Here is a 22,363-nt window from a genome sequence, read left to right as displayed (position 1 = left end):
TGTAAGTATACAGGATTTTCCATTTTACAAGTTGAACAGTAAAATTTTAATTCCTCAAATAATCGATATTAGTGGGATTGTTTGATTGTAATTCTGTTTGAATTTGTTCTAACAAAGTGCATAACATTTGTTATTATATAGTTAGGAACCACATATTTTAGCTTAAATTAAGGTTATCTTGAACATATTCGTTGTGATTGTTGGCATAAATGCCGTGTTTTTATGTGAAAAATAAATCAAAGAATCGTAGCACTTGTGCACGTTAGCATTCCCTGATTGTTAAAAAAAGGTCTTTATATTTTGAGGAAAGTAATTAGGGTAACGAAATTTGTATTAAATGTCTGCCTATTGTACTTACACAGGATTACTTTTAAGTTGTTTCGACCTTGTTTAACCTTGCACCTAGTAACAAAGTTCATAAAATTACGGCATTGCATGGATAAGGATTCTAAGGAAGGTTTTGAATTAAACAGTGACGAAATGTCACCATCTCAATATTAATGTGATATTTATCGCGATAACAGCAACTGTTAGGTAAGAAACTCTGACTGTGTCAAGTGGCTTCGTATATTACATAACGCGAATGAGATTAAGCCACTAATCTTTCACTTATAACGAAGTAAATGCCAATCACATCGTACACTGGGTTTTAGTTGTAGCCATCATTGTTTCCAGTGCATCGGTGGGACGTAGCCTAGTCAGCCATAAAAAGGAGTTGCAAACTGTATGCAGGCAGATTTATGGGTATGACTTGGACCACAATAAGGTATGGACAATGTTTTTTCAACGAAATCAACGTCTTAATAGTCAATGATAAAAATTTTGGACTGATGACGGTCACTTTTTTTCCAGTGTAGTAGGCCTAGGCCTATGCTACATAGCCTAGACATGAAAAATGCTAGTCCTAACTTCATTATCGATATTGAAAGCATTCATTGCAAATGCAGCAGAAGTAGTTCACAGATCTGCCAATTGACTGACCTATGCGTCGAAGTGATGAAGCTGTTGTCTGTCGATCCACAAAATTACTGTGATGCTCCCAGGGAAGGAATTCGAAGCATTATGGAAAAGGTATGTTACAAAAATAAACATAAATAAAGCCTATATATATGGAAAAGTTTATCATAATTTTGTGATTAATTTTGTTTCTCATTGTTCCTTCAAGTTTAATTTTTTGCTTTGTTGACGAGGCTAAAAAGATTATTATCAAATGTAGTTTGATTTTATTGTTGGTGCTTAATTACAAATATGCCTGTAATTTTGTCTGTAATTAATGTTAGTTTCTCATCATCTCCACAAGTTTAACCATTTGTCAACTTGGCTAAAACCACTGCTATGAAATGCTGTTTAAATCTATAGATCGCCTAATTATGTATACATAGTTTATTTTTGTTTTGAAGAGTTGAAAATTATAATGCGTTAATCACTCGACTTGATTAAGATCGATTTCATCCGGATGGGAACGACCGTTGCCACAAATTTTCTCCTCGAGAGGAAAGATGAGAGAATGGCACTTGCTCTCACTGAGGGCTGGAGAGATCCTCTTGGAAACCAATCAAGACCAAAAATGTTGGACCTCGTAAGTTTATTAACTCTGATGTTTCCAGTTGACAATGCAGTTGTATTCAGCTACTACCTACTGGTGACTTTAAATGTGGGTTTTGTATTTTTCGTCTTTGCTTATTTTATAGTTTTCATGGTGTTTAATATTTCGTCAGAGATGAGTTTATTATCACTTTTTACTTTGATTTAAAGCAGCGGTTCTTAACCTTTTTGATCTGCTTTCCTATTCCTAATTATATCCTAGTTTTCTGTTGGTTGTAGAACTGCACCTACGCTTATGTTAGTGTCAGGCAAGAGCTGAAGTAAGCCTCACTTCTCTGCGTAATTATAGTAGTTTATTTGTTTGATGCTGTCATGCATTCATACATGTGAGTCTATGCTGTTGTTAGATTGAAATTACATACAGCTTGGCAATGCATATGTTTTGGTGCTTACAACTGTTTTGCTTTGTTTGGCAGCAAAAGTAAAAGAATGCTGAGTTTGAGTCTTGTTTAAGCTCGATTGCTTTAAGTTGTCGTCGCAAAACTTTGCATCATCGATTGTTTGGTTAATGGTTATTGTTCACTTTGTGATGCTGGTCTATTGTGTTTATATATTGATTAGTCATTATGCTATTGCATAATCAAGTTTAATTTAATATTTTTAACCTTCAACTGTGACATCAGATGTCTATGTATGCAGCTTTTCCGAGTATGAAGTAGCAGTTAAAAAGATTGCCATGGAGATGAGATTTAAACAAGTCTTAACTATCATCTCAAGTCCATGGTCAAGATTGTCTCGCACGACTTCGCTGCATGCGTAGATGCCTACCTCACACTGTGAGTTAAAGAATATATAGAAGCTTTCAGTCTGACCTCAGCAACATAGACATCAACTCGCTCTTTACGCAGTCTGATGGTGACCTCACTCCTATTGATAAGTAAGTTTGTTCGTAAGGCTGTGATTATATTATTATATTAACATGAAGTATAACAACAGATCGTCATATTCATTTAAATCAGCGATAAGCAAGCTACCAACGAAGTGACACCTATCATTGCAAACTGTGTTGTAGATTGAGGAACGTACAGTAGATATAGGAGCAAGTAACAGCTCCAACTAATTATGACATCGTTTGTGCCTATGATCTGGCCCGCCTGTAAAAACTCAACACTCAAACAGCCCTTGAGTCGGAAAAGATTCATCAAATGTTTCCGTCTTCTGATATAAAATACAACATCTCACACTCCTCAATGCTCAGGTTCGATGGAAATAGAGCAATATTATCCGGCCCAGCAGGTGGCGTAGTGGGGTACACTATGACATCATTTGAAGACCAACCCAGCATTGGGTGCAACATGGGAGGTATGGTGCCGCTAGGATATCCAGTATCAGTATGAGCATGTATGTTGCATGCATGCGCAAGCTAGGTAAATATTAATAAGATTACGTAAGTTATGTCCTTGTGTTGTCATCGTGAAATTTATGACACTATTTACACAGGAACATCAACAGATCTAAGTCGATACGACGGGGATTATGAGCATGTGTTCAAGTCTACTACAGCTGGTGTCACCATACAAGCGCCACAGGTATTTTATTTTGAAATCTTAAATTAAGACAAAATTTCAACAATGACACAAATTTTCCTGTTAATGTCAACATCAGGACAAAGTTTGTTTTTATTTCAATGTGCCGATATGTGCTTATATGTGTTGTTTGGACTCTACATGCTTTGTTATATTTTTGTGTATACAGTCGAAATCAGTTAATCGCATAGTCAATTTGCCAAGCTTTTTTATGCGATTAAACGGTGTATGTGTTCCTACATTTTCTCCGTTATTCTCTTTTAAACACCGGCGCCGATTTTTTGAATGACACAATGCATTATGACTAGGGCCCGCAAAAGTCAATAAAGTCAAAATTTTTTAAGGACCTCGTCTGACCACGAATCAAAGAATAAAGTTGTTTTCAGCACCTAGGGGATTGTTTCTAAGAAGTTTATAGGTCAAAATAAAGTCAAAATTTACAATAAAGTCAAAATTTTCAATAAAGTCAAAATTTGTCAAAATATGGCTTTTTACAAAGTTTTTGTGTTTCTTGAGAGTAATTCTTGTAAAAATCCTCGTGGAAGCATTGTAAATCAGGAACTGCAACACAATTAAACCATATTAATCCATAAAAGCAGGAAATAAGTCACAATGCCCACTTGGATCACCAGTAACTTTTATCGCAAATTGTCCATTGTTTATTCATTGTTACGTATTTAAATAATTCTTATAAAACACTTCCTCTTCATAAACGTGGTATTTTCGAAGATCAACAGTTTGGATTTTAGGAATAGCCTACTGACATTCTGTAATACAAAAATGCCTAAGCAAGCTAAATCGTCTTCAGCAAAAGTTAGACGGATTTTTCGAGATTTTTCTGATGAATTTAATGCAATAAAAGTGCGATAAAAAGTATTTTGTTGAAAGCCACAGGAAAAGTAAACGCCATCAAGCTGGATTGGAGCAACAACAAGCATTCCCTGTTTAATTTGCTGTTTATTAGAATTTACCATGCGGAGAAAATCGAGGCAAAGTGAACTTTTCACAAGGACAAAATAACACAAGCTACCTAAATCTATCGCCAAAAAACACGACACACTTTTTATAATCCATAAAACACCTTGACTTTTCGACAAAATATTACGTTTGGGTCTGAAATCGACAAAATATTATGTTTGGGTAACTGGAGGAAGAACTGTGGCCTCTACAAATAAGCAATTTCGTTAGGTCAAAATAAAGTCAAAATTTGATAAAAATAAAGTCAAAAAATTTTTTTTTTAGGTCAAAATAAAAATGGCCCTAATTATGACGCAACAAGTGAGCTTCCTTCTTTTCGATTTCGACACAAAAAATGTTTCAATAACAAGGATTCTATCGGACAGACATAAATTTTTCGCTTTGCTGGCTTACTATTTCCTGGCATTTTATATCGTATACGTAGGCTACAGTACAGTACAGGTATTCTACGTTTTTGCAGTGGTTTGCGCTTTGCGACGTAACAATGCTTAAATAAAAATTAGTCTTGTTGTTCTATTGTGATGTAACCATCCGTAACAATCCTTAAATGAAACGTAGTTTTGTGGTTCATAATCACTGTAGAGAAGGCTTTTTTTCGTGAAGTTTTACTTTATTGTTCAAATCATTTACATGCTACTGTCTCTATAGCCTTGCGAGAGATCTGGCGATGATTTTTGTTTATTGGTGAGGATAATCTTCAGCGACTTAACACTTCATCAAAGGAAATATGCGGTTAAGTGATACAAGTCTACAAATCAATCAAGAAAACCTATTCGATTAACCGATTTATGCGATTAACCCTTATGCGATTAACCGTTGAATTTTCTTCACAAGTGAATGGGAATGGTTTGGGATTATGCAATGCAATGCTATTAAGCGATTTATGCCTTTAACCGATATGCGATTAACCGATTTCGACTGTATATACTATATAGTATTGAGTATCTTGTTTTCTTTCGATCTTTTTGAGATATTTTATCTTTACCTTTTGTAAAATATTGTGACTTTGTGACTTTCATAGAGGATTTGTCAGGTGATTCACGGTCCAGCGATTATCATCCACAAAATCAGCACAATCTTGGTGGAACCTGACTGCAAGGGAAAGATGACTAAGAAAGGTATTGCGTTATGACATCATGGTTGCGTATGACTATGTATTGCATTATGACATCATGGTAACATCACTTTAGATTGTGTTGAGGGTTGTCTTTTTGTTACATGATAGACTGACAACATCATTGTAGCTTGCCGCGATTAGAAATTGTAATTTTGTGAAAATTCGCTTATTCAGGTGACGTCACCATCATGATAGGGAAGGGAAAGCCGAAGCATATTGGCAAGGAATTGGACGCCATCCAACTCTCTATATTTTCACACAGGTCAGTGTTATTTCGTAGATACAGTTTTTGGAAGCAAGTTTTATAACTGACAATAACTGGAAAATTGAATATCTAATGCATGCAATGACCATTGTTGTAGTTGTAAGGTGTGGTTGGGTTCTTTGTCATTCTCCGTTATTTTAAATAGGTGATATTTGTTATTGTTAAGTGTTATTTGGTGGACTGAATTTCTCAAAGCGATTTTTATGACTAACAATTTACCCAAAAGACAATAACTGGGAAATTGAATACCAAATGCATACAATTATTATTGGGGTAGCTGTAAGGCGTGGTTGGGTTTTTTGTCATTCCCAATTAACTTTTATGGGTTATGTGCTATACTGGGATCACTAACCCCATCACTATATTATAACCTCTGACCTTTGACATCAAAGGTTCATGAGCATTGCAGAACAGATGGGTAGGATTCTACAACGGACAGCGATATCCACTAACATTAAGGTCTGGCTTGAACTTGTCATATTTATACATGTTTGTTATTTTATATTACTGGTCTAGATAATCGTCCAACAGTGCTTTTACTTGTTTGTTCTAATTTCTGCGAATTTATTGCACCAAGATTTCTCAGCCCTTGACATTTTATCTGTGGCTCAGTCGTTGAAAGTCCTGTCTAGTCTTTGTATATTGCAAGACTTGCTTGTGTAAATACGTTGTTGATAGCTGAGTAGGTGTATTTCTATTATGATCATTCTGTGTCATTAGAACACTCATTGTTTATTGTGTAACATTACATGAATCGACAGGAACGAGTTGACTTCTCGTGCGCTCTTTTCGGACATGATGGTGGTCTTGTTTCCAACGCTTCTCACATCCTAGGCCACCTAGGGGCCATGCAGGATGCCGTGCAGTACCAGATGAGGGCGATAGATATTAATGAAGGAGATTGCATCCTCTCCAACCATCCATGTACTGGAGGAGTTCATCTTCCTGATCAATCTCGTGAGTATGATCATGTGATTTGCTTGGTGATGTGATAAATGTTATAGATCTGAACATGAAGTTTGCCATACGATGTTCAAAAATTTCATTGTTGTTTCACAACGGTGTTTATGTTAACCAACCGCTACTAACACATTATCAGAAGTTTGCGATTTATGCTGGGACCACCACCATTATGTGGTTACCTAATTTACCAGCTATGTGGTTATTTGGCAATTTAGTTGCCGATGTGGTAATTTATGTGGTTACCAACAATCATTTGTTTAGTTGGTATCATATCATATGAAATTACCTGATTATATCAGACAACATTATGCAACATGGCTTCATTATTTCCAACCACACACCAGGTTTTCATCCCTGAGCACACGAAGCCGATATTTTTCACGGCGAATTGCCACGAAAAATTTGCCATTTCGTTCGTGGTCCATGTGTATTTAGTGCTAGTTTTGCGGTAGCTCAGGCAACTTGACAATCTCTTCTCTCTACAACAAAGGCTGTCTCTTATTTAAACAAGATTAAATAGTTACGTCTTTACCGAATGTTTTTACTTATTTAATTCATTTGGGTGTCTTTTTTTTTAATTAACAGTTTGCGACAGTTATTTTAGTTCATTATTACCAATTTGTTACATCACAGTGTATTATCACAGTTTAAATCATCATCTCGCTGTAATGGTTGGATAATAAAATGTCATATAAACATCTCAATATACATATGTTAATTGATAATCTCGTATTGGTAAATTGGATGATTGCAATTACCTAATATTTTGTTCTTTTCTGATTTGTTTGATATAAATCTTTTGAGAACAATTTCGTTGCATTTCGATCACAGAGCCCATATCTGCACTAGATGTCACTATTGATGAGCTTATAGTCGAGTGTGTGCAAGCATTATCAGATCAGGGTTTCCCCTGAAAGGATCAAAACCGATCTTTATTTGAATCCGAAGTATGAGCGGACCGACTGCGCCCTCATGTGTCAGCCTTCCACGGTGAAAGACTTAGATTTTGTCGCATCAAAGTTTGGTGACTTTTTGCCGACTTTCCAAGCCAGGTGGGTTCTAAGATCAACACTGGTGCAGTTTGAAGTATTTTCCACATTTAGTTGCAAAGAACCTCATCCATGTATAAGTTGTTGTCGAATGATATTTGTAGAATGTTCACAACCAATTACTATGCAACAGCTACGCTGTCGTTTCATTAAAACTTAGCATTCAAATTTTTAGATTATTCAAACATTATTATTTAGTTCACTAACATCAAACTCATTCACGCATCTGCAGATACAAGAAAGGATTTGGTTTTGCCAGTCCAGGGCGTGACATCATCAACGACGGGGGCAGAGTTGGAGGTATCGGACTTTCTGGGATTGAAGATCACGCTCTAGTGACATCGAGTGGTAAGCCACCACATGTCGAAAAATTAAACAGTTTTTTCATATCTAGTTCTCGTATCCTGGACATAAGATCATATCAGATTTCATCCATCAACAATGCCACCTTCTAATGGAAATAATTCAGCCCTTTTAAACACGTTTTCTATCGCTGATTCTGATATCGCATCCCATGCATAGTTGACGTAATTCGCTGCATCTAGCAGATGATGGTTGCCATAGGCAACACCCGCTGCCCCTCTGGGTAACCTTTTTGCTTGCTCTTGTTTGCGTAACTTCAAAGTCTCTTTTAGCTCATAAAGGCTAAGAACATCTTTAACATACAAATATCTCAACTTTTCTTTAGTGCTGCAATTATACCCACATCGCATGGTTGCTTCCAGCTAGTGCAGTTGGAAGGGAAAATGCCACCTTGACGTTGTTTCTCTCAAAAGCAGAAGAATGACCAGGGCCAGTGTCCATCTACAGGAGAACCCAGCGTCCTGTTCTCTTCTTCACTTCAGGATGAAAAACTTTATTGAACCATTTCCAACACCTGTCAACGTCCATCCATGCTTTACCCTGACATAGTACTTTAGAGGCCATTCTCGATTGTTGACACAAGCCGGAAATTTTGGTTTCCCAATCAATGTACAAGGAACTTTATGCGTTCCTGTGGCATTTGCGCAAGCAACCAGTGACACTCGTTCTTTAGCTTTCTTTTTCCTCGGCTAGTGCTGAAATCTCCAGATGGCATGAGCAAGAGCTGAAAAAATAACCCAGTTTGCTCCATGTTATAAACATTCTCGGGATCTTCTCATCGTGGAGAAGAATTTTCTGCAATCCACGACGTGATCGGAATCGGCCACTGCCATGAAGCTTTCAAGTCATCCTCTGATATCAATAGCTGTTCAGCGATTTGTATTGCTTTAAAAACGGCCAATGAGGGTGGAAGTGGAAGGCTTGTGCGACGCATGCTATCAATCCAAACATACAACATATCCTCCAGTTCAGAAAATTGACCAACAGATTCTCGAAATTTTATTGTTTTGGTCTCTTCAGACATCAAAGGATATCATTTTCGAATAACTTCTTGATGATTCTTCTAAACCTTTGGAATAATGTCTTCACTCACTTCGTCCTTCCGAGCAAAACTATACTTACTTGGAGGAGCTGGCACCCTCAACCCGGTGATAACTTCTAATCTCTGAGATTCACTTAAATCAGTGGTTCTCAAACTGTGGTACGCGTATCACTAGCGGTACGCGAGAGCTTTTTAAGTGGTACCGCGTACCGCTGAACATGATTTTTGATGTGCTGTGAATAATGTGTTGCCCCGGATAGACAAGCTTGTGCAGAAGAAACAGTTGCATCTATCAAATTAAATTGTGTTTTCTTGCTATTCATTGGATTCATGGTATAGTAATAACGGTAATAACTAATAAATACCGGTATATTTGAGTAAAATAAGTCATTCAGGAGCCAGGTGGTACGCAGTGTAGCAAAAAAAACGAATGAATGGTACGCGATCGCAAAAAGTTTGAGAAACACTGACTTAAATGCTTGACATCATGCGCAGTTAAAAGTACAGGATTACTAGGAGAAAGCTACTGTGCAATTATACTCACCACCTAACACAATCATTTCATCTGCAAAAACTTGTACAATTTTACTGCAGGCTAGCTCACTTCTGCACCCATCTCATGCAAGCGTTGTATATAGTGCATGCAGATTTGATTCCACTGACCTGGTAACTTATTCGCGATTACAAGTTTGATACTTAGGCCTACTTTACTAATCTAAATTAAAAAGTTCATCTCAAGGACCAAGCTGTGCATTTGTTGTCATAACCGTAAACCCAGCAGACTAAATTATACTTGTGTAATTGTTACGGCTTAAAAGGGTTGATTGCGATGTGTAGTTCTGTCACTGTGCACACTTCAAGGGAAGAAATAACAAAAACATTGCAAACTACGCACAAACCGACCAGATTTAAGTTGCGTACTTAAGCTGGAGACTGCTGTGTGCATCACTGGTCTAGATAATCGTCCAAAACTGCTTTTACTTGTTTGGTCTAATTTCTGCGAATTTATTGCACCAAGATTTCTCGGCCCTTGACATTTTATCTGTGGTTCAGCTGTTGAAAGTCCTGTATAGTCTTGTGTATATTGCCAGACTTGCTTGTGCAAATATGTTCTTGATAACTGAGCAGTTGTAATTCTATTATGATCATTCTGTGTCGTGAAAACACTCAATATTCTTTGTGTAACATTACATGAACCGACAGGAACGACTTGACTTCTCGTGCGCTCTTTTCGGACATGATGGTGGTCTTGTTTCCAACGCTCCTCACATCCCAGTCCACCTAGGGGCCATGCAGGATGGTGTGCAGTACCAGATGTGGGCGATAGATATCAATAAGGGAGATTGCATTCTCTCCAATCATCCATGTGCTGAAGGAGTTCATCTTCCTGATCTCACCGTGAGTATGACCATGTGATAAATGTTATAGATCTAATCACAAAGTTTATCATATGATGTTTGAAACATTTCATTGTTGTTGTTTAACAATGGTGTTTGTGTTAACCAACCACTACTGAAACATTATGTGAAGATTGTGATTTATGATGGGTTGTGATTGTGATAATGTTGTGAATGACTGCTTTATCATATCATATGATGCTGAAAAGTTTCATGGTAGTTGTTAAGTGAAACGATGAATTGGTTTCTGGTTTTCTATTAAGTCAGAATTATTTTTAAACCCTGTTGAACTTGTTTTTACTTGTGACCCCACAGAAGTGACAGCGATTCTCATGCTCCCCGGCGATTTTGCTCGTTGCAGCGGGACCCACAATCTCCATGGCAACCTGGCCGACTTGAGAGCGCTAGTTGCCGCTAACCAGAAGGCAAGTGTCTTTGTGACGTCACAACTGTATCAATCACAGACATTACAACGAAGCTTTCTGTTTAGGGGATCCACCTGGTCCAGGAGCTTATATCGTGTTACGGGTTGGACGTGGTCCAAGCTTACATGGCACACATCCAACACCTCGCCGAGGTCGCGGTCAGAAATCTGCTGCGCGACGTCTCCACGACAACGGACGGCGTACTTCGCGCTTCGGACAAGATGGACGACGGATCAGTGATCAACCTCCGCGTGGAGATCGACTTGAAGGAGGGAAGCGCGACGTTCGATTTCGAGGGGACATCCCTTATGGTGATAAACAACTTGAACGCGCCGAGAGCGATCACCAAGTCTGCCATCATCTACTCCCTCAAGTGCATGGTGGGCTACGACGTCCCGCTTAACCAGGGCTGCCTCGCCCCTATCCACCTCCTAATACCCAAGTGAATACTCCAAATACCCTATCCACGTCCACATTGACCGAATTGGTTCCTACTCGACCCCGATATCCAGTTATCCGGTCGTTCTCAAGAACTTCCAACTTTTTCCGGGCACTAGCGGAGAGTGACGTTACAGGGGCGGGGACGGGGTTTTGGGAGAGATTCTCTTTCGAAACAATTTAACGCTGTCAGTGTAGAGTGAAAGGAAGTTTCACAACTCTATGGTTGACCTTTGACCTTCTTTCATTGTGGTGAAGCCGATATACGATGTATGCGTGTTTATGTTCGTTTATTAACTTCTGTTCTATAGCGAATGTTTTAACTCGGCTCATGTTTTTCTAAATTTACTGAATTTTGTCAAAACTTTACGTTTTTAAGCCGTATTTTGATGCACTCGTAGATAATATTTTTTGCGTCACTCGCAAAATAACAGCGGTAATAATATAAAATACAAAATAACCGCGGTGTAGTTTCAAAGAACATCTGGTCGTATTATTGGCTGTCGCCCTTTCAAACCTTGTCACGTGCATCAGCCCCAGCACTGCTTCTACAAGTTTTAATTTTGCGAGATAATTCACTGAAAACGAAATGCAGCTTATTCCAACACCAGCCAGACACTAAATCCAGCTCCATGCGACCTGATGCGTGTTGTTGAAGCTCCTCGACTACTTGTGAGTGACCTTGCAGCCCAGCATTGGAGAGATCGCAATCTCCTCCTTACTCCACATACAAGCCTGATGCGGAGAACGACGCAGGAAAGACAGACGCAGATAACTTACAGCAGATACTGATTATACACGGCCTACAAGATAAAAATATTTTTTAGGACAAGTTTGTATCTACCCAAGGTCCCGTCTCACAACTACTCGTCTGACCACACATTTACGCAATTTTATGACCTCATTGACCGTCCCCACGCCTTATCGCGTATCAATAACCGATCCGTTTGCCTTTATTTCTACCTCACGTGTTGGCGCTACGATTATTCCTAGCTTTTATGTGTACGTTGTACAGTCGATTCCGCTTAATTGGACACTTTGGTTCCGCTCACTTTTGGCCGAATTAAGCGGAGAAACGGCTTTGTCCGAATTAAGCGGAAAATCGATTGTTCGTTTCATGGTCATGCATAAAGGCAAAAAATGCATTTAAAATACTGTACTGTTGCGTAATAAATGAATTGCAGCTGCGCTATACTGCAGTAATTGGCACTGATCGCATAAAACGCACAAGAGTTATACCTTCAGGTTAGTTGTATTGTACAGTATTTCGATACCAAACGATTCAACAAATACTGTATATTACTGTGTAACACACACATACACGCACTTTTTGATATCCCCACCAACGCAGCTAACTGCCCAACTGTGAAGCAAGCGTCTTTATTTTTTTCTTCGTTTACTTTAGTGAACAATTTCACTTTTTCGGCAAAACTTTTCTGTACCATTCTGTTCTACAAGATGGACACAATTGTACCGAAGTAAAAGCGACTATGAAGCTGGCACGGCCTTATATGAGTTCATTGTCGATTGTTACTGCATCGATCGTCATTGTTTCACCATAATCGCTCATAATGCAACTGCATCTTGTGTTAAAACGAACGAAGTACTGTTTATTTTGTCATAACCTAACGATAGGAATTGCGAACTGTGTCCGAATTAAGCGGAGAATTGTCCGAATTAACAGGAGTTTTTTACGTTCAATTTTTACTTTTGTTCCGTTCTCGAGCATTTTGGCCGAATAAAGCGGTTGTCCGAGTTATCCGGTGTCCGAATTAAGCGAATTCTACTGTATATCCTTTGCTGCGCTGGTCTTAAGTAATCGCTTGTACACGAAGCAAAATAATGGTTGTCTCCTGTGTTTTTCATAATAATTATTTTATACAGAGCAAAGGGTAATTTTGTTTGATAACAATACGTTTTATTTTAACATTATCTATTGTTACGCAACAAAAGCTGTGTTGATACATAATTTTTTTGCTTAGGTTAGCCAGAACAAATAGAACGAGGTAATTATTTCGCTTTTACACTAAACTATACAAGAAATACGATTTTTAGTGTTTTTTCCTATTATGTAGCCTACCAGCAGCAAGTAAACGTATATAACACGTTATGAATGTCAAATGTTATAAAAGCGTTTTTAAAACAAAATTTGTGAATCATTTACAGTAACTTAGCCAAAGAGGCTTCTATATTGAAGTGTGTGGCCTTTCGATTTTATTTGTCCTTCGTTATTTTATGACTTTGACCTCAGCAAATATTAAACCTGCAGTTCTGATACAAAGCATGTATTTAAAAGTAGATCACATCGACATCTTATAAAATGGCAATCCTCCTACATCGTCGCCAACTTTTGTTATATGAAGTAATTTTGTTGCTTTATGACATCATTTGCGAACAGACATGTGATAAATTTACACTTCCTGGCAATGATCTTAACCGAAGAAAGTTGCAATTATGACGTAACTATGATATTTGTTCGATCCCAGGTTGAAAATTGGAATCTGGGGTTTTTAGGCATTCCAGTTTATGCGAGATGACTTTTCAACGGGACGATTTTCGTTGTTGTTCATATTCGCGTCATGAAGCATTACGTAACTGTTACTGCCAATAGATTTTGTCAACGTATAACATTGCTAACTGATTTTAAATCATCTTCAATTTATGTAAAGTACTTTAACGCACCAACCAACCAAAATGGTGATGTTTCAACTTGTAATGGAATGGAGTAAAATTTTGTGATTTTCACTGCATCAATTTTTCCAGTAAGCTGCTTTTCAGGGCAGCTTTAGACAACTCCGTCTCAATGATTGATGACGTAGATTGATTGTGAAATTTGTTGAACTGAATAACGAAGCACGACTTGTAGCTAGAGACATAGTTATCATAGTCGTAGTGAAAACAAATGCAAAGAAATAAGCTAACAAATTTAGCTTTCTGCTTAGTAAAGAAACAAGTCAAAAGAAAAATGTAATTCCAGATACCTTAAAAATATCAAATAATTTACACTGAATTCATTCAATGAAGTTCTTACATTTTGTTAAAATTCCTTACTATCCACAAGTCTTGTGTGTAAATTCCAACCGTCATTATTCCAGTTAGGTCACTGTGAATTGTTAGATGTAAATTTACTAAACCACATGTTTCAACATAACCTGATATCAGTTGGTGGCAGCAATGAGTCAAAACCAATGATTTCCAGCGAGAAGAAGAAGTCTGTTCCTCTATATAAGCTAGACTGCATGAGGTGTGGGGTTAAGTTAGTTGGTTTCTGGTAACTGTCAGTCGGTAATTAGCTAATTAACTGGCAATGAATGTGTTTCAGTTAAGGAACAGTTTGATGTAATAATGATGTAATGATTTGATGATGTATTCATGGTTTCCGTTATAAAAAGCCTGTAAAATCGTTCATGTAAAAATCTGCATTCAACATAAATTAAAAAATTGCCGAAGCTGGCAAGGTGTGTGCAGTATTTAATTATTGTAATTGTAACTTTGAGTAAATTCTTCAAGATTCACCAAAGCGCGTGCTGTTGCTGAGATGAGGTTATTTTTAAGCTTGTGAATGAAGGTCGGTAAACTAAATTATGAGTCAGAAAAATGACGTAATGTGTACACGATAACAGGTCATCCGTTTCCTTCAGTAAAATCCTGAAACTCTTTAAACTATTACAACGACTGTCTGTTTAATTTATTAATTGCTTAGTTAGCATTAAATAATTGCTTAGATTTTTAGTTGTATTATGCATAGTGGTTTAGATATTTAGTTATATAACATTGGTTAAATTTCATTGTGTCATTTTAGTTAGAACTGTCATGTGTATGAAATGGTTTTAGTAAAGTCATAGATGGTGGGAACAAAGGGGCTGAATGGGCCCTTTGTGACAAAAGGTCTGTAGTGGCCTAGGCCTCCGCTTTTATACTTGAGGGCCGGGTTCCCTCACTTTTAAAAACCAAATCTGTTAAAATATGACAGACATACATCAAAACTCAAGCCTCGAATTTTATAGACAATCTTGGTCCAGCCGCATTGGACAAGGTTTCACCATCGCTGTGTACTTGAACTCGCAGTTGTGACGTAACTTCATAGAATTGGTGACCTATCTGGCAAGTGGTGCCCCTCGTATAAGATGTCTCACGATTTGACTCACATCAAATCTTGCAACATGCTTACGGCGTTTGACTTTATACATATCGCCTCTGTGTAGCACAATAACAAACTCCAAGCGATATCATAATTCCCTGTACAAGGGTTAGCGCAAATTTTAACTGGTATGACATCACAATTTTTATCCTTGGACTGAAGAAAGACTTTGCACGACTTAAACCCGGCCATGATTCCTCATCGCTCCAGCCACGATTATGAGCTGGTCTTTGTGCAAGTTCCAAATCGTCGCTCATTTTTTATTTGATTGTTACCGTTCAAATGATCCAGCTACAGTATCAGTGAAATATCAAAGGCCGCATTATTACGACACAGATGCTCTCTACCATGCATTTAGATCAAACTAAATCATCTATTATCGCATCAAACATGACCCAGACCACACAAAAACGAAAAACATTTCAAAGTATTAAATATTCAACAACCCGTTTTAATTTCCCTGCAAAGTATGGGCTGGATAGCGCAAAAAATTTGCCAATGGCGCTTTTGAACTTGAGTGCATCGAGTGGTTAGTACTATTTAAGATAATGAAAGAAAAGTTTCCCTTCTGGTTTTTGTAAATAATTTTTGTTTCATTATTAAAAGTTTTTATAAGCTTCGGCATGTCACAAGCCTGCTGGCTGCCTTGGTGATGACGCACATGGTAGCGCCCATTACAAAGGTCGACCAACTTCTTAATGAATAACTCAAATTTACTTGTCTCTGCTCAGTTAATCATTGATTATATTCTTTGTTTTAATTACTTTGTCGAGTTAGCAGAAAGCTTTGCCTGTGCAACGTTTTTGTTTAACCAAGAAACCGCGGCGCAGTTTCTGGGAAATTTTTGCGACGAATTAACGCGAGTAAATTTGCTTTGACATTCGTGGCTCGTTTGAAAAAAATTCAAGATGAGTTGATGTGACGTCATGCTAATAATTATAATTTAAGTTAAACATGACGGTTTGCTTTCGTGCATGTCTTGTATACTTCTACGTCAGTATTTCTTAACCTATGCGTCATGACCATATGGTACGTCTCACAAGCAATGCACAAGTGCAACCATATTGCCTATCGATATAAATTATCCCTCACATCATGCAGGGGAGCTATGGTGAGTTTCATATGGACGTTATGGACGTTATGGACGCATCATTCATATGGACGTGGTGCGCGCATCTCCTCTTGCAAATTATAACCTCCATGTTTTTTGTTAGATAAAAAATAACAAACAATCGGCTTCAGTTGACAAATTGTAACTTGAAGGCACCATTTTAGCAAAGTCTATAGTTAAAATATTTGCCTTTGCCTACAACCGATCACCACTAAAGAACCAACACAGCAACAATATCCCATCAACAAGCAACAATAGTTTTCATAGCTAATACAAACAGTTTAGTACCTGTTTTGTTTTCGAAGCAATTCCTTTGTTACATAAAATCTTAATAAATTTAGAGAAACACGAGTCAAGCCTTTATCATTTGTGGTCACGGTGGGTTAAGGTTAATGTTGTTAAAAAATTGAAACCCATGGCTCAAAGATGTTTCCTCTTTTCGCATTTAAGTTGCAGATTATTCCGGCAAGTCTACCAAGACCGATTAAAAAGCTTAAGTTTCAAACCTATACCAGTAATAAAATAAATTAAACGTATATATATATACATATAAAATATAGTTGACTGATGACTTCTCATCGCTCGTGGCTCATTTCAAGTTGTAGTTTTTGTGCAAGTTCAAGTCGAATCACGTGTTTTTAATACTTGGAGGTTCCAATAGACTGCGGCGCTGAAATTAATTCATCTGCATACATCGAGGTATGGCTTTCAATTCCTTGGTGATTTCTTTTAAGCGCTCAAATGTTATTGTTAAAGTCAGAATTAGTAAGTTTGTTGTGTCACAATGCAATAATGGTGAAACCTGAAAAACGTTCAAAAAATCTGGTTTTCGACTAATTAACAATGATGATCGTTAGATGTCCCACTTTCCCTGTTTTGCAAAACAAGTTTGTGAGATCAAGCTTCAACTTAGTGCACTTTAACTTATCCGCTTGTTTGCGGAAAAATGAACTTTGCTCATTAAAATTTCCATTTGAAACAATGGCTGCTGATAAGGGGCGAGCGATATCACATGAGTGTTTCCGTAACAGAAGTTGATCTATTTAGGGTCTAGCGCAGGTAGCACTCGATGTTTGTATTGTTAGTATTTCAAAAGTTAGTAAGTTCTGCAACGACAATAGACACATTATTTCACTTCACTCCACGACCTTACTCAATTGATGTTTTTGATGTCTATGATTCGCGTTTCCGGAATTGACTTTCGAAGAAATAATGTTGAACGATTTTATTGGTTGAATTTGACATTTACAGGAGCAATTTAAATAAAAGAGACCTCGACGTCAACGCATTGGACTAAAACAAACCCATAAGAGTGGAGCAAATGAGCATTGTGCGCCATAAGCAAATGACTTACAAATGGAGTACAGTACAACTAAAATGCAGTGGGTCTGGTAAAGGTAACAACTCACACCGTGAACACGTGTCTTACAAATTGGGTGATACAATATAAAATGTACACGTTCTAAACACAGGTGTATAAAAATATGCCGTGACACATCGTTGCTCCGTCCCTCCGTCTAGCGGTTTCCATTCATGGAAACATAAATGACATAGATTGTTCGCCCGAGCTTGATCAAAGCAGACGTGGTGGAGCAACATGTCAGAAACTGAGAAAACTTTAAACGACATTGAATCTTCGGTTTCACTTCAAAATAAGAGCAACATCGGTGTGTTACAGCGGCCTCGTGAAAACTTCTATTCTATTGCATGCAATTGCTCCGTAATTTCCTGTTCACTTTTATAAAAATGGCTAAATTGAAAAATACGTGCTGAGTTAACAAGAAATATTTTGATGAAACGCTGTCCTTTCTTGGACCTTCCAGTTAGTTGTTTTAATTTTGTCTTTACAAAATGCATCCGCTTATTTGCGCACTTTAGTATTTTATAATTGATAAAAATTTCTGACGTAATACAATCATCGAGTGCTACCTGCGCTAGACCCGAATTAAATCAATTTCTGTTACGCAAACACTCACGTGATATCGCTCGCCCTTATCAGCAGCCATTGTTTGAAATCTCAGGTTTAATGATAAAATATTTCCTTTATGTTTAAATACTGCGTCGATTTATCAGGAAGTGTTGGTTGTTCATCTTTTCACGGTACTTTTAACTCTTTTACAATGAATAACAAAACAAGATTTTCCGGTGCACAGTGTATTCTGTTCAAAATTATGTCACCATTTCATCGTGGAATGTACCCAAAGTATAAAATGTGCTGCTGCTCACATAGTTTAACATTCATGGGCGGCCTCTCACCAATAAGTACCTTTTAATGTTCGTTCTTGTCTATTTTTGTCACTTGGTTTGGCGACTTTAGAAAATATAATCGTGTTTTCGGGGTTCGTCGGTATCTGAGTGGAGTAAATAAATGCGGCTTTAAAACGACCGGCTGGTGGCAGTAGCGTGACAATACTTTGCTGTATAAAGTCACTCACGGCCAAGGGTGTCGCTGTTCAACGTAAACTTAAACCTGGTTTCATGGACCGGATAATTCTTGACACAAAAACTTGCATCTCTTGGATCTCGAGTCATTCACAAGAGTAGCAAACATTTATAAAAAATGTTATTAATATAGTTTGGGGATGTCATATCTTTTGTTGTTATAGCAGTCATTTTAACAATTTTTTATTTTCATTGTATGGGTTTGTGACACAATTATATAGCATTCTTTTATACTTGGACTTAATCTCTAATAATTAATTAACCTGCCACATTAATAGCTGAGCTGCCTTACCGGTCTCCGGGTCAACTCACAGTAACGACGCTGAGAGATTTTTATTCAGGGCGTAACATCAGTTACAGCTTGATACCACACTACTCAGTACAGTAATGAATTGACGGATTAATTGACCTATAAGCTACTAATATGAATATAAAAGGAAGTATCGAGATTATTAGGAAATTCCTGTTTTACGTTCACACACAACCAAAGTACAAGATGCCATTGTTCCAAACCGGTTATTAAGAAAACAACAATAAACGTTGTCGGGCTTTCTATTTGGGAAATACCCGAGTTCGATACCGTCACTGCGTCATCACCAACTCGCGCTTTTGGAAAATCTCTCTTCTATGCTTCTTATGAAAATCTCTCTTCTTCTTCTATCTCTCTTCTATGACCACCTTGTACGGCGTTTGTGACTGGTTGTCGTTGTTTGCGTCCCCAGCCCTCTGCTGCATCTTCTTGCCGCGAATATTGGTTCGCCACGGCGGAGGGGCGAGCTGCTGATTGGTTGTCAGAGGCAACGATCGACTCCGTGGCACAATTCCCGCAGCTTCAGGAGTTGAAAGTCTCCTGAGGTCGTGTCCGTTGTTGTAGACCGCATCATCGCTCAATTCTCGTCTCTCGCGTGTGTGTGTGCGTGTGTGTGCGAATGTAGTAGAGTTGTTAATGTCGTTGATCTCTTGGGCAACGAGCCAGGTCTCTCGGGATTCACTGGATTCACTCCGGGGTGGTGGTTGTTAACACCGTTTTTATTTCTTGGTTATGTTGTTTACCAGTGCGGCTTTAGGCGTTAGGACGCATGTTGCGCGATCGCCACCAAGCGAGTGGTGCATTGCGTCGTTTCTGGCGCTGTAACTGTCAACCTACCATATAACATTGTTTTAATTTCTTGGTTATCGATGGTTATCGATGTTGAGATGTTTGTTTTTAGACAGGATCGAACTTCCAGTGTTTGGAGTCTGTTGGAACAGTCCAGTGCACTCTTTAGGCTGTTTAAACTTTTGCACTAGTAGCGTGAGGGTATAGTTTGCCGACGTCAAAGTATCCTCGTGTCAGTAAGTACATTTCGTGAAACATGTGTTTGTCGACGATTTTGAATCATAAATTGCGCTCGGTCTGAGAGTTATCAGAGATATTTATGCCTTCGTGTACGAAGACGCAATGAAGTGTTTGTTCAATTGTCTTTTTGCTGCTGTAAGGGTCACGAAATGTACATAAGGGTCACGTCAATGCAAGCGAGCGTGAACACATATATCACTTTATATTCTATCGAAGGGAATATCGCGCATGTTGCGTCACTTGCAGCGTGAAAAATAGCGTCGTTCATCACGTACCGTAAGCGGGTTTACCGAGTGACGCTGTCAGTGCCACCGTGGGCAAGATTGTTACATCCCGTCGAAAAATACGCCGAGAAATTTTGTCAACTGACGACCGATACTATTCGTTACTTCACTGACGAGTTCACTGACGCTTTTTTCAGTTTAGAAACTCGAGTATCGCGCCGTTAAGTTGGTGCCCGCCGTCGAACGTAAACAAAGCAAGCGTCCGACATTAGCACAATTATTAAATCGGAAAAAACGAGCCTCCATTATCGCAATGGAGGTTGTCGCCATGACATGACGTAGGGCGCCTAGGTCAAGCTGTCCATGAATGTACCGAACACCATGAATACCACAGATCGGGCTCCTATAGGCAGTATAGAGATGTTTCATTAAAATGTAATAAAAAGCTTTGTAGACCCAATAACTTTACTGTTGGACGGTGATTATTATTTGTAATTCACCATAGTGAGCAAAGTACCGTCTGTTTGGCAATGTCCCTGTGTCACGTAACAAGATAAATTTAAAACATCGAGTGAAATACCGACCTCAAAAGCCTTCAGCGCGTGCCTTGTCCATTCTATTTTTGCGCTAAAACGTAAAAGCGTCAAAGTGACGTTTTAAATCCATGTTATAGATCTGATGCTTTGACACCGACACCATTTATCAAATATCCAAGGAAGATTAATTTTGACTTTGCGTACATCTGTCAGCATTCGTTCATTTTAGTGATAAACCGTTGTCGTTTAGCACATTCAAACGTTCAAAATGACTCGAATATTTCAAGCAATTTACTAATCAGCAAATTAAACGTTCGTGGATTATTTTCCGAGCCAAAGCAAATATTTGCACAAGTGTAGATGATTTGCCGTTTGTATAGAAAAGGCGGTTTTGATTCTGCCTCTAGGTTCTATGCTATCACATTGTAATAAGATCTTGTTATATCAAGAGTGGAAAACAATTTCTTGCCATTCGAATTATATGCGCATGTATAGACTGGCAATTATAAATTAAGCTTGAGAATACATTTGTTTAAAGAACAAATATCATTGCAAAAACAATAAGTTCTGTTTTTCATTAACGATATCATATTGTATCATACATGTCATATCGTATCATACATGTCATATCGTATCATATATGTCATATCATATCATACATGTCCTATCGTATTTAACATGTCATATCGTATCATATATGTCATATCGTATGATATATGTCGCATCGTATCATACATGTCATATCATATCATATATGTCATATCGTATCATACATGTCATATCGTATCATACATGTCATATCATATCATATATGTCATATCGTATCATACATGTCATATCGTATCATACATGTCATATCATATCATATATGTCATATCGTATCATACATGTCATATCATATCATATATGTCATATCGTATCATACATGTCATATCGTATCATACATGTCATATCATATCATATATGTCATATCGTATCATACATGTCATATCATATCATACATGTCATATCGTATCATATATGTCATATCGTATCATACATGTCATATCGTATCATACATGTCATATCATATCATATATGTCATATCGTATCATATATGTCATATCGTATCATACATGTCATATCATATCATACATGTCCTATCGTATTTAACATGTCATATCGTATCATATATGTCATATCGTACCATATATGTCATATCGTATCATATATGTCATATCGTATCATTCATGTCATATCATATCATACATGTCCTATCGTATTTAACATGTCATATCGTATCATATATGTCATATCGTACCATACATGTCATATCGTATCATATATGTCATATCGTATCATACATGTCATATCGTATCATACATGTCATATCATATCATACATGTCCTATCGTATTTAACAT

At 37.7% G+C, this 22,363-nt stretch overlaps 3 protein-coding genes across 4 annotated transcripts; all 3 read left to right on the top strand.

Annotated features, from left to right (window-relative positions):
- Positions 1 to 610: 610 nt before the first annotated feature.
- Positions 611 to 2,902, top strand: LOC143453401 (uncharacterized). The gene is made up of 5 exons (XM_076954738.1): positions 611 to 766; positions 853 to 1,071; positions 1,442 to 1,579; positions 2,245 to 2,482; positions 2,618 to 2,902. The coding sequence occupies exons 2-4, from the start codon at positions 871 to 873 to the stop codon at positions 2,257 to 2,259; spliced, it is 354 nt and encodes a 117-aa protein (XP_076810853.1). The 5' UTR covers positions 611 to 766; positions 853 to 870; the 3' UTR covers positions 2,260 to 2,482; positions 2,618 to 2,902.
- On the top strand, positions 2,862 to 6,391 carry LOC143451810 (uncharacterized). Its single transcript, XM_076952549.1, has 4 exons — positions 2,862 to 2,907; positions 3,046 to 3,134; positions 5,131 to 5,227; positions 5,401 to 6,391. Exons 1-4 carry the CDS (start codon positions 2,862 to 2,864, stop codon positions 5,532 to 5,534), a joined length of 366 nt encoding a protein of 121 aa, XP_076808664.1. The 3' UTR covers positions 5,535 to 6,391.
- An 878-nt stretch (positions 6,392 to 7,269) lies between these two features.
- On the top strand, positions 7,270 to 11,649 carry LOC143453405 (5-oxoprolinase-like). 2 transcript variants are annotated; one of them, XM_076954746.1, is made up of 4 exons: positions 7,270 to 7,506; positions 7,736 to 7,851; positions 8,192 to 10,306; positions 10,621 to 11,649. In XM_076954746.1, exons 1-3 carry the CDS (start codon positions 7,427 to 7,429, stop codon positions 8,230 to 8,232), a joined length of 237 nt encoding a protein of 78 aa, XP_076810861.1. In that variant the 5' UTR covers positions 7,270 to 7,426; the 3' UTR covers positions 8,233 to 10,306; positions 10,621 to 11,649. The 2 variants fall into 2 exon arrangements, with proteins under 2 accessions (XP_076810861.1, XP_076810860.1); XM_076954745.1 differs by having other exon boundaries at positions 7,308 to 7,506.
- The last annotated feature ends 10,714 nt before the right edge of the window (positions 11,650 to 22,363 follow it).

The sequence above is a fragment of the Clavelina lepadiformis genome, chromosome 4, assembly GCF_947623445.1.
Source record: "Clavelina lepadiformis chromosome 4, kaClaLepa1.1, whole genome shotgun sequence".
Lineage (NCBI taxonomy): Eukaryota > Metazoa > Chordata > Ascidiacea > Aplousobranchia > Clavelinidae > Clavelina > Clavelina lepadiformis.
Note: the sequence above shows the minus strand (reverse complement) of the source record. Positions and strands in the feature narration are given on the sequence as shown.

What these genes read in the sequence shown, in the direction of transcription:
- LOC143453401 (XM_076954738.1), top strand. Translation starts at nt 871, where the DNA reads ATGCTACATAGCCTAGACATGAAAAATGCTAGTCCTAACTTCATTATC. An exon ending in TTCGAAGCATTATGGAAAAG is followed by an intron (nt 1,072 to 1,441) that starts GTATGTTACAAA and finishes GACTTGATTAAG; the next exon opens with ATCGATTTCATCCGGATGGG.
- LOC143451810 (XM_076952549.1), top strand. Translation starts at nt 2,862, where the DNA reads ATGACATCATTTGAAGACCAACCCAGCATTGGGTGCAACATGGGAG. An exon ending in TCACCATACAAGCGCCACAG is followed by an intron (nt 3,135 to 5,130) that starts GTATTTTATTTT and finishes TGACTTTCATAG; the next exon opens with AGGATTTGTCAGGTGATTCA. An exon ending in GGGAAAGATGACTAAGAAAG is followed by an intron (nt 5,228 to 5,400) that starts GTATTGCGTTAT and finishes TCGCTTATTCAG; the next exon opens with GTGACGTCACCATCATGATA.
- LOC143453405 (XM_076954745.1), top strand. Translation starts at nt 10,856, where the DNA reads ATGGCACACATCCAACACCTCGCCGAGGTCGCGGTCAGAAATCTGCTG.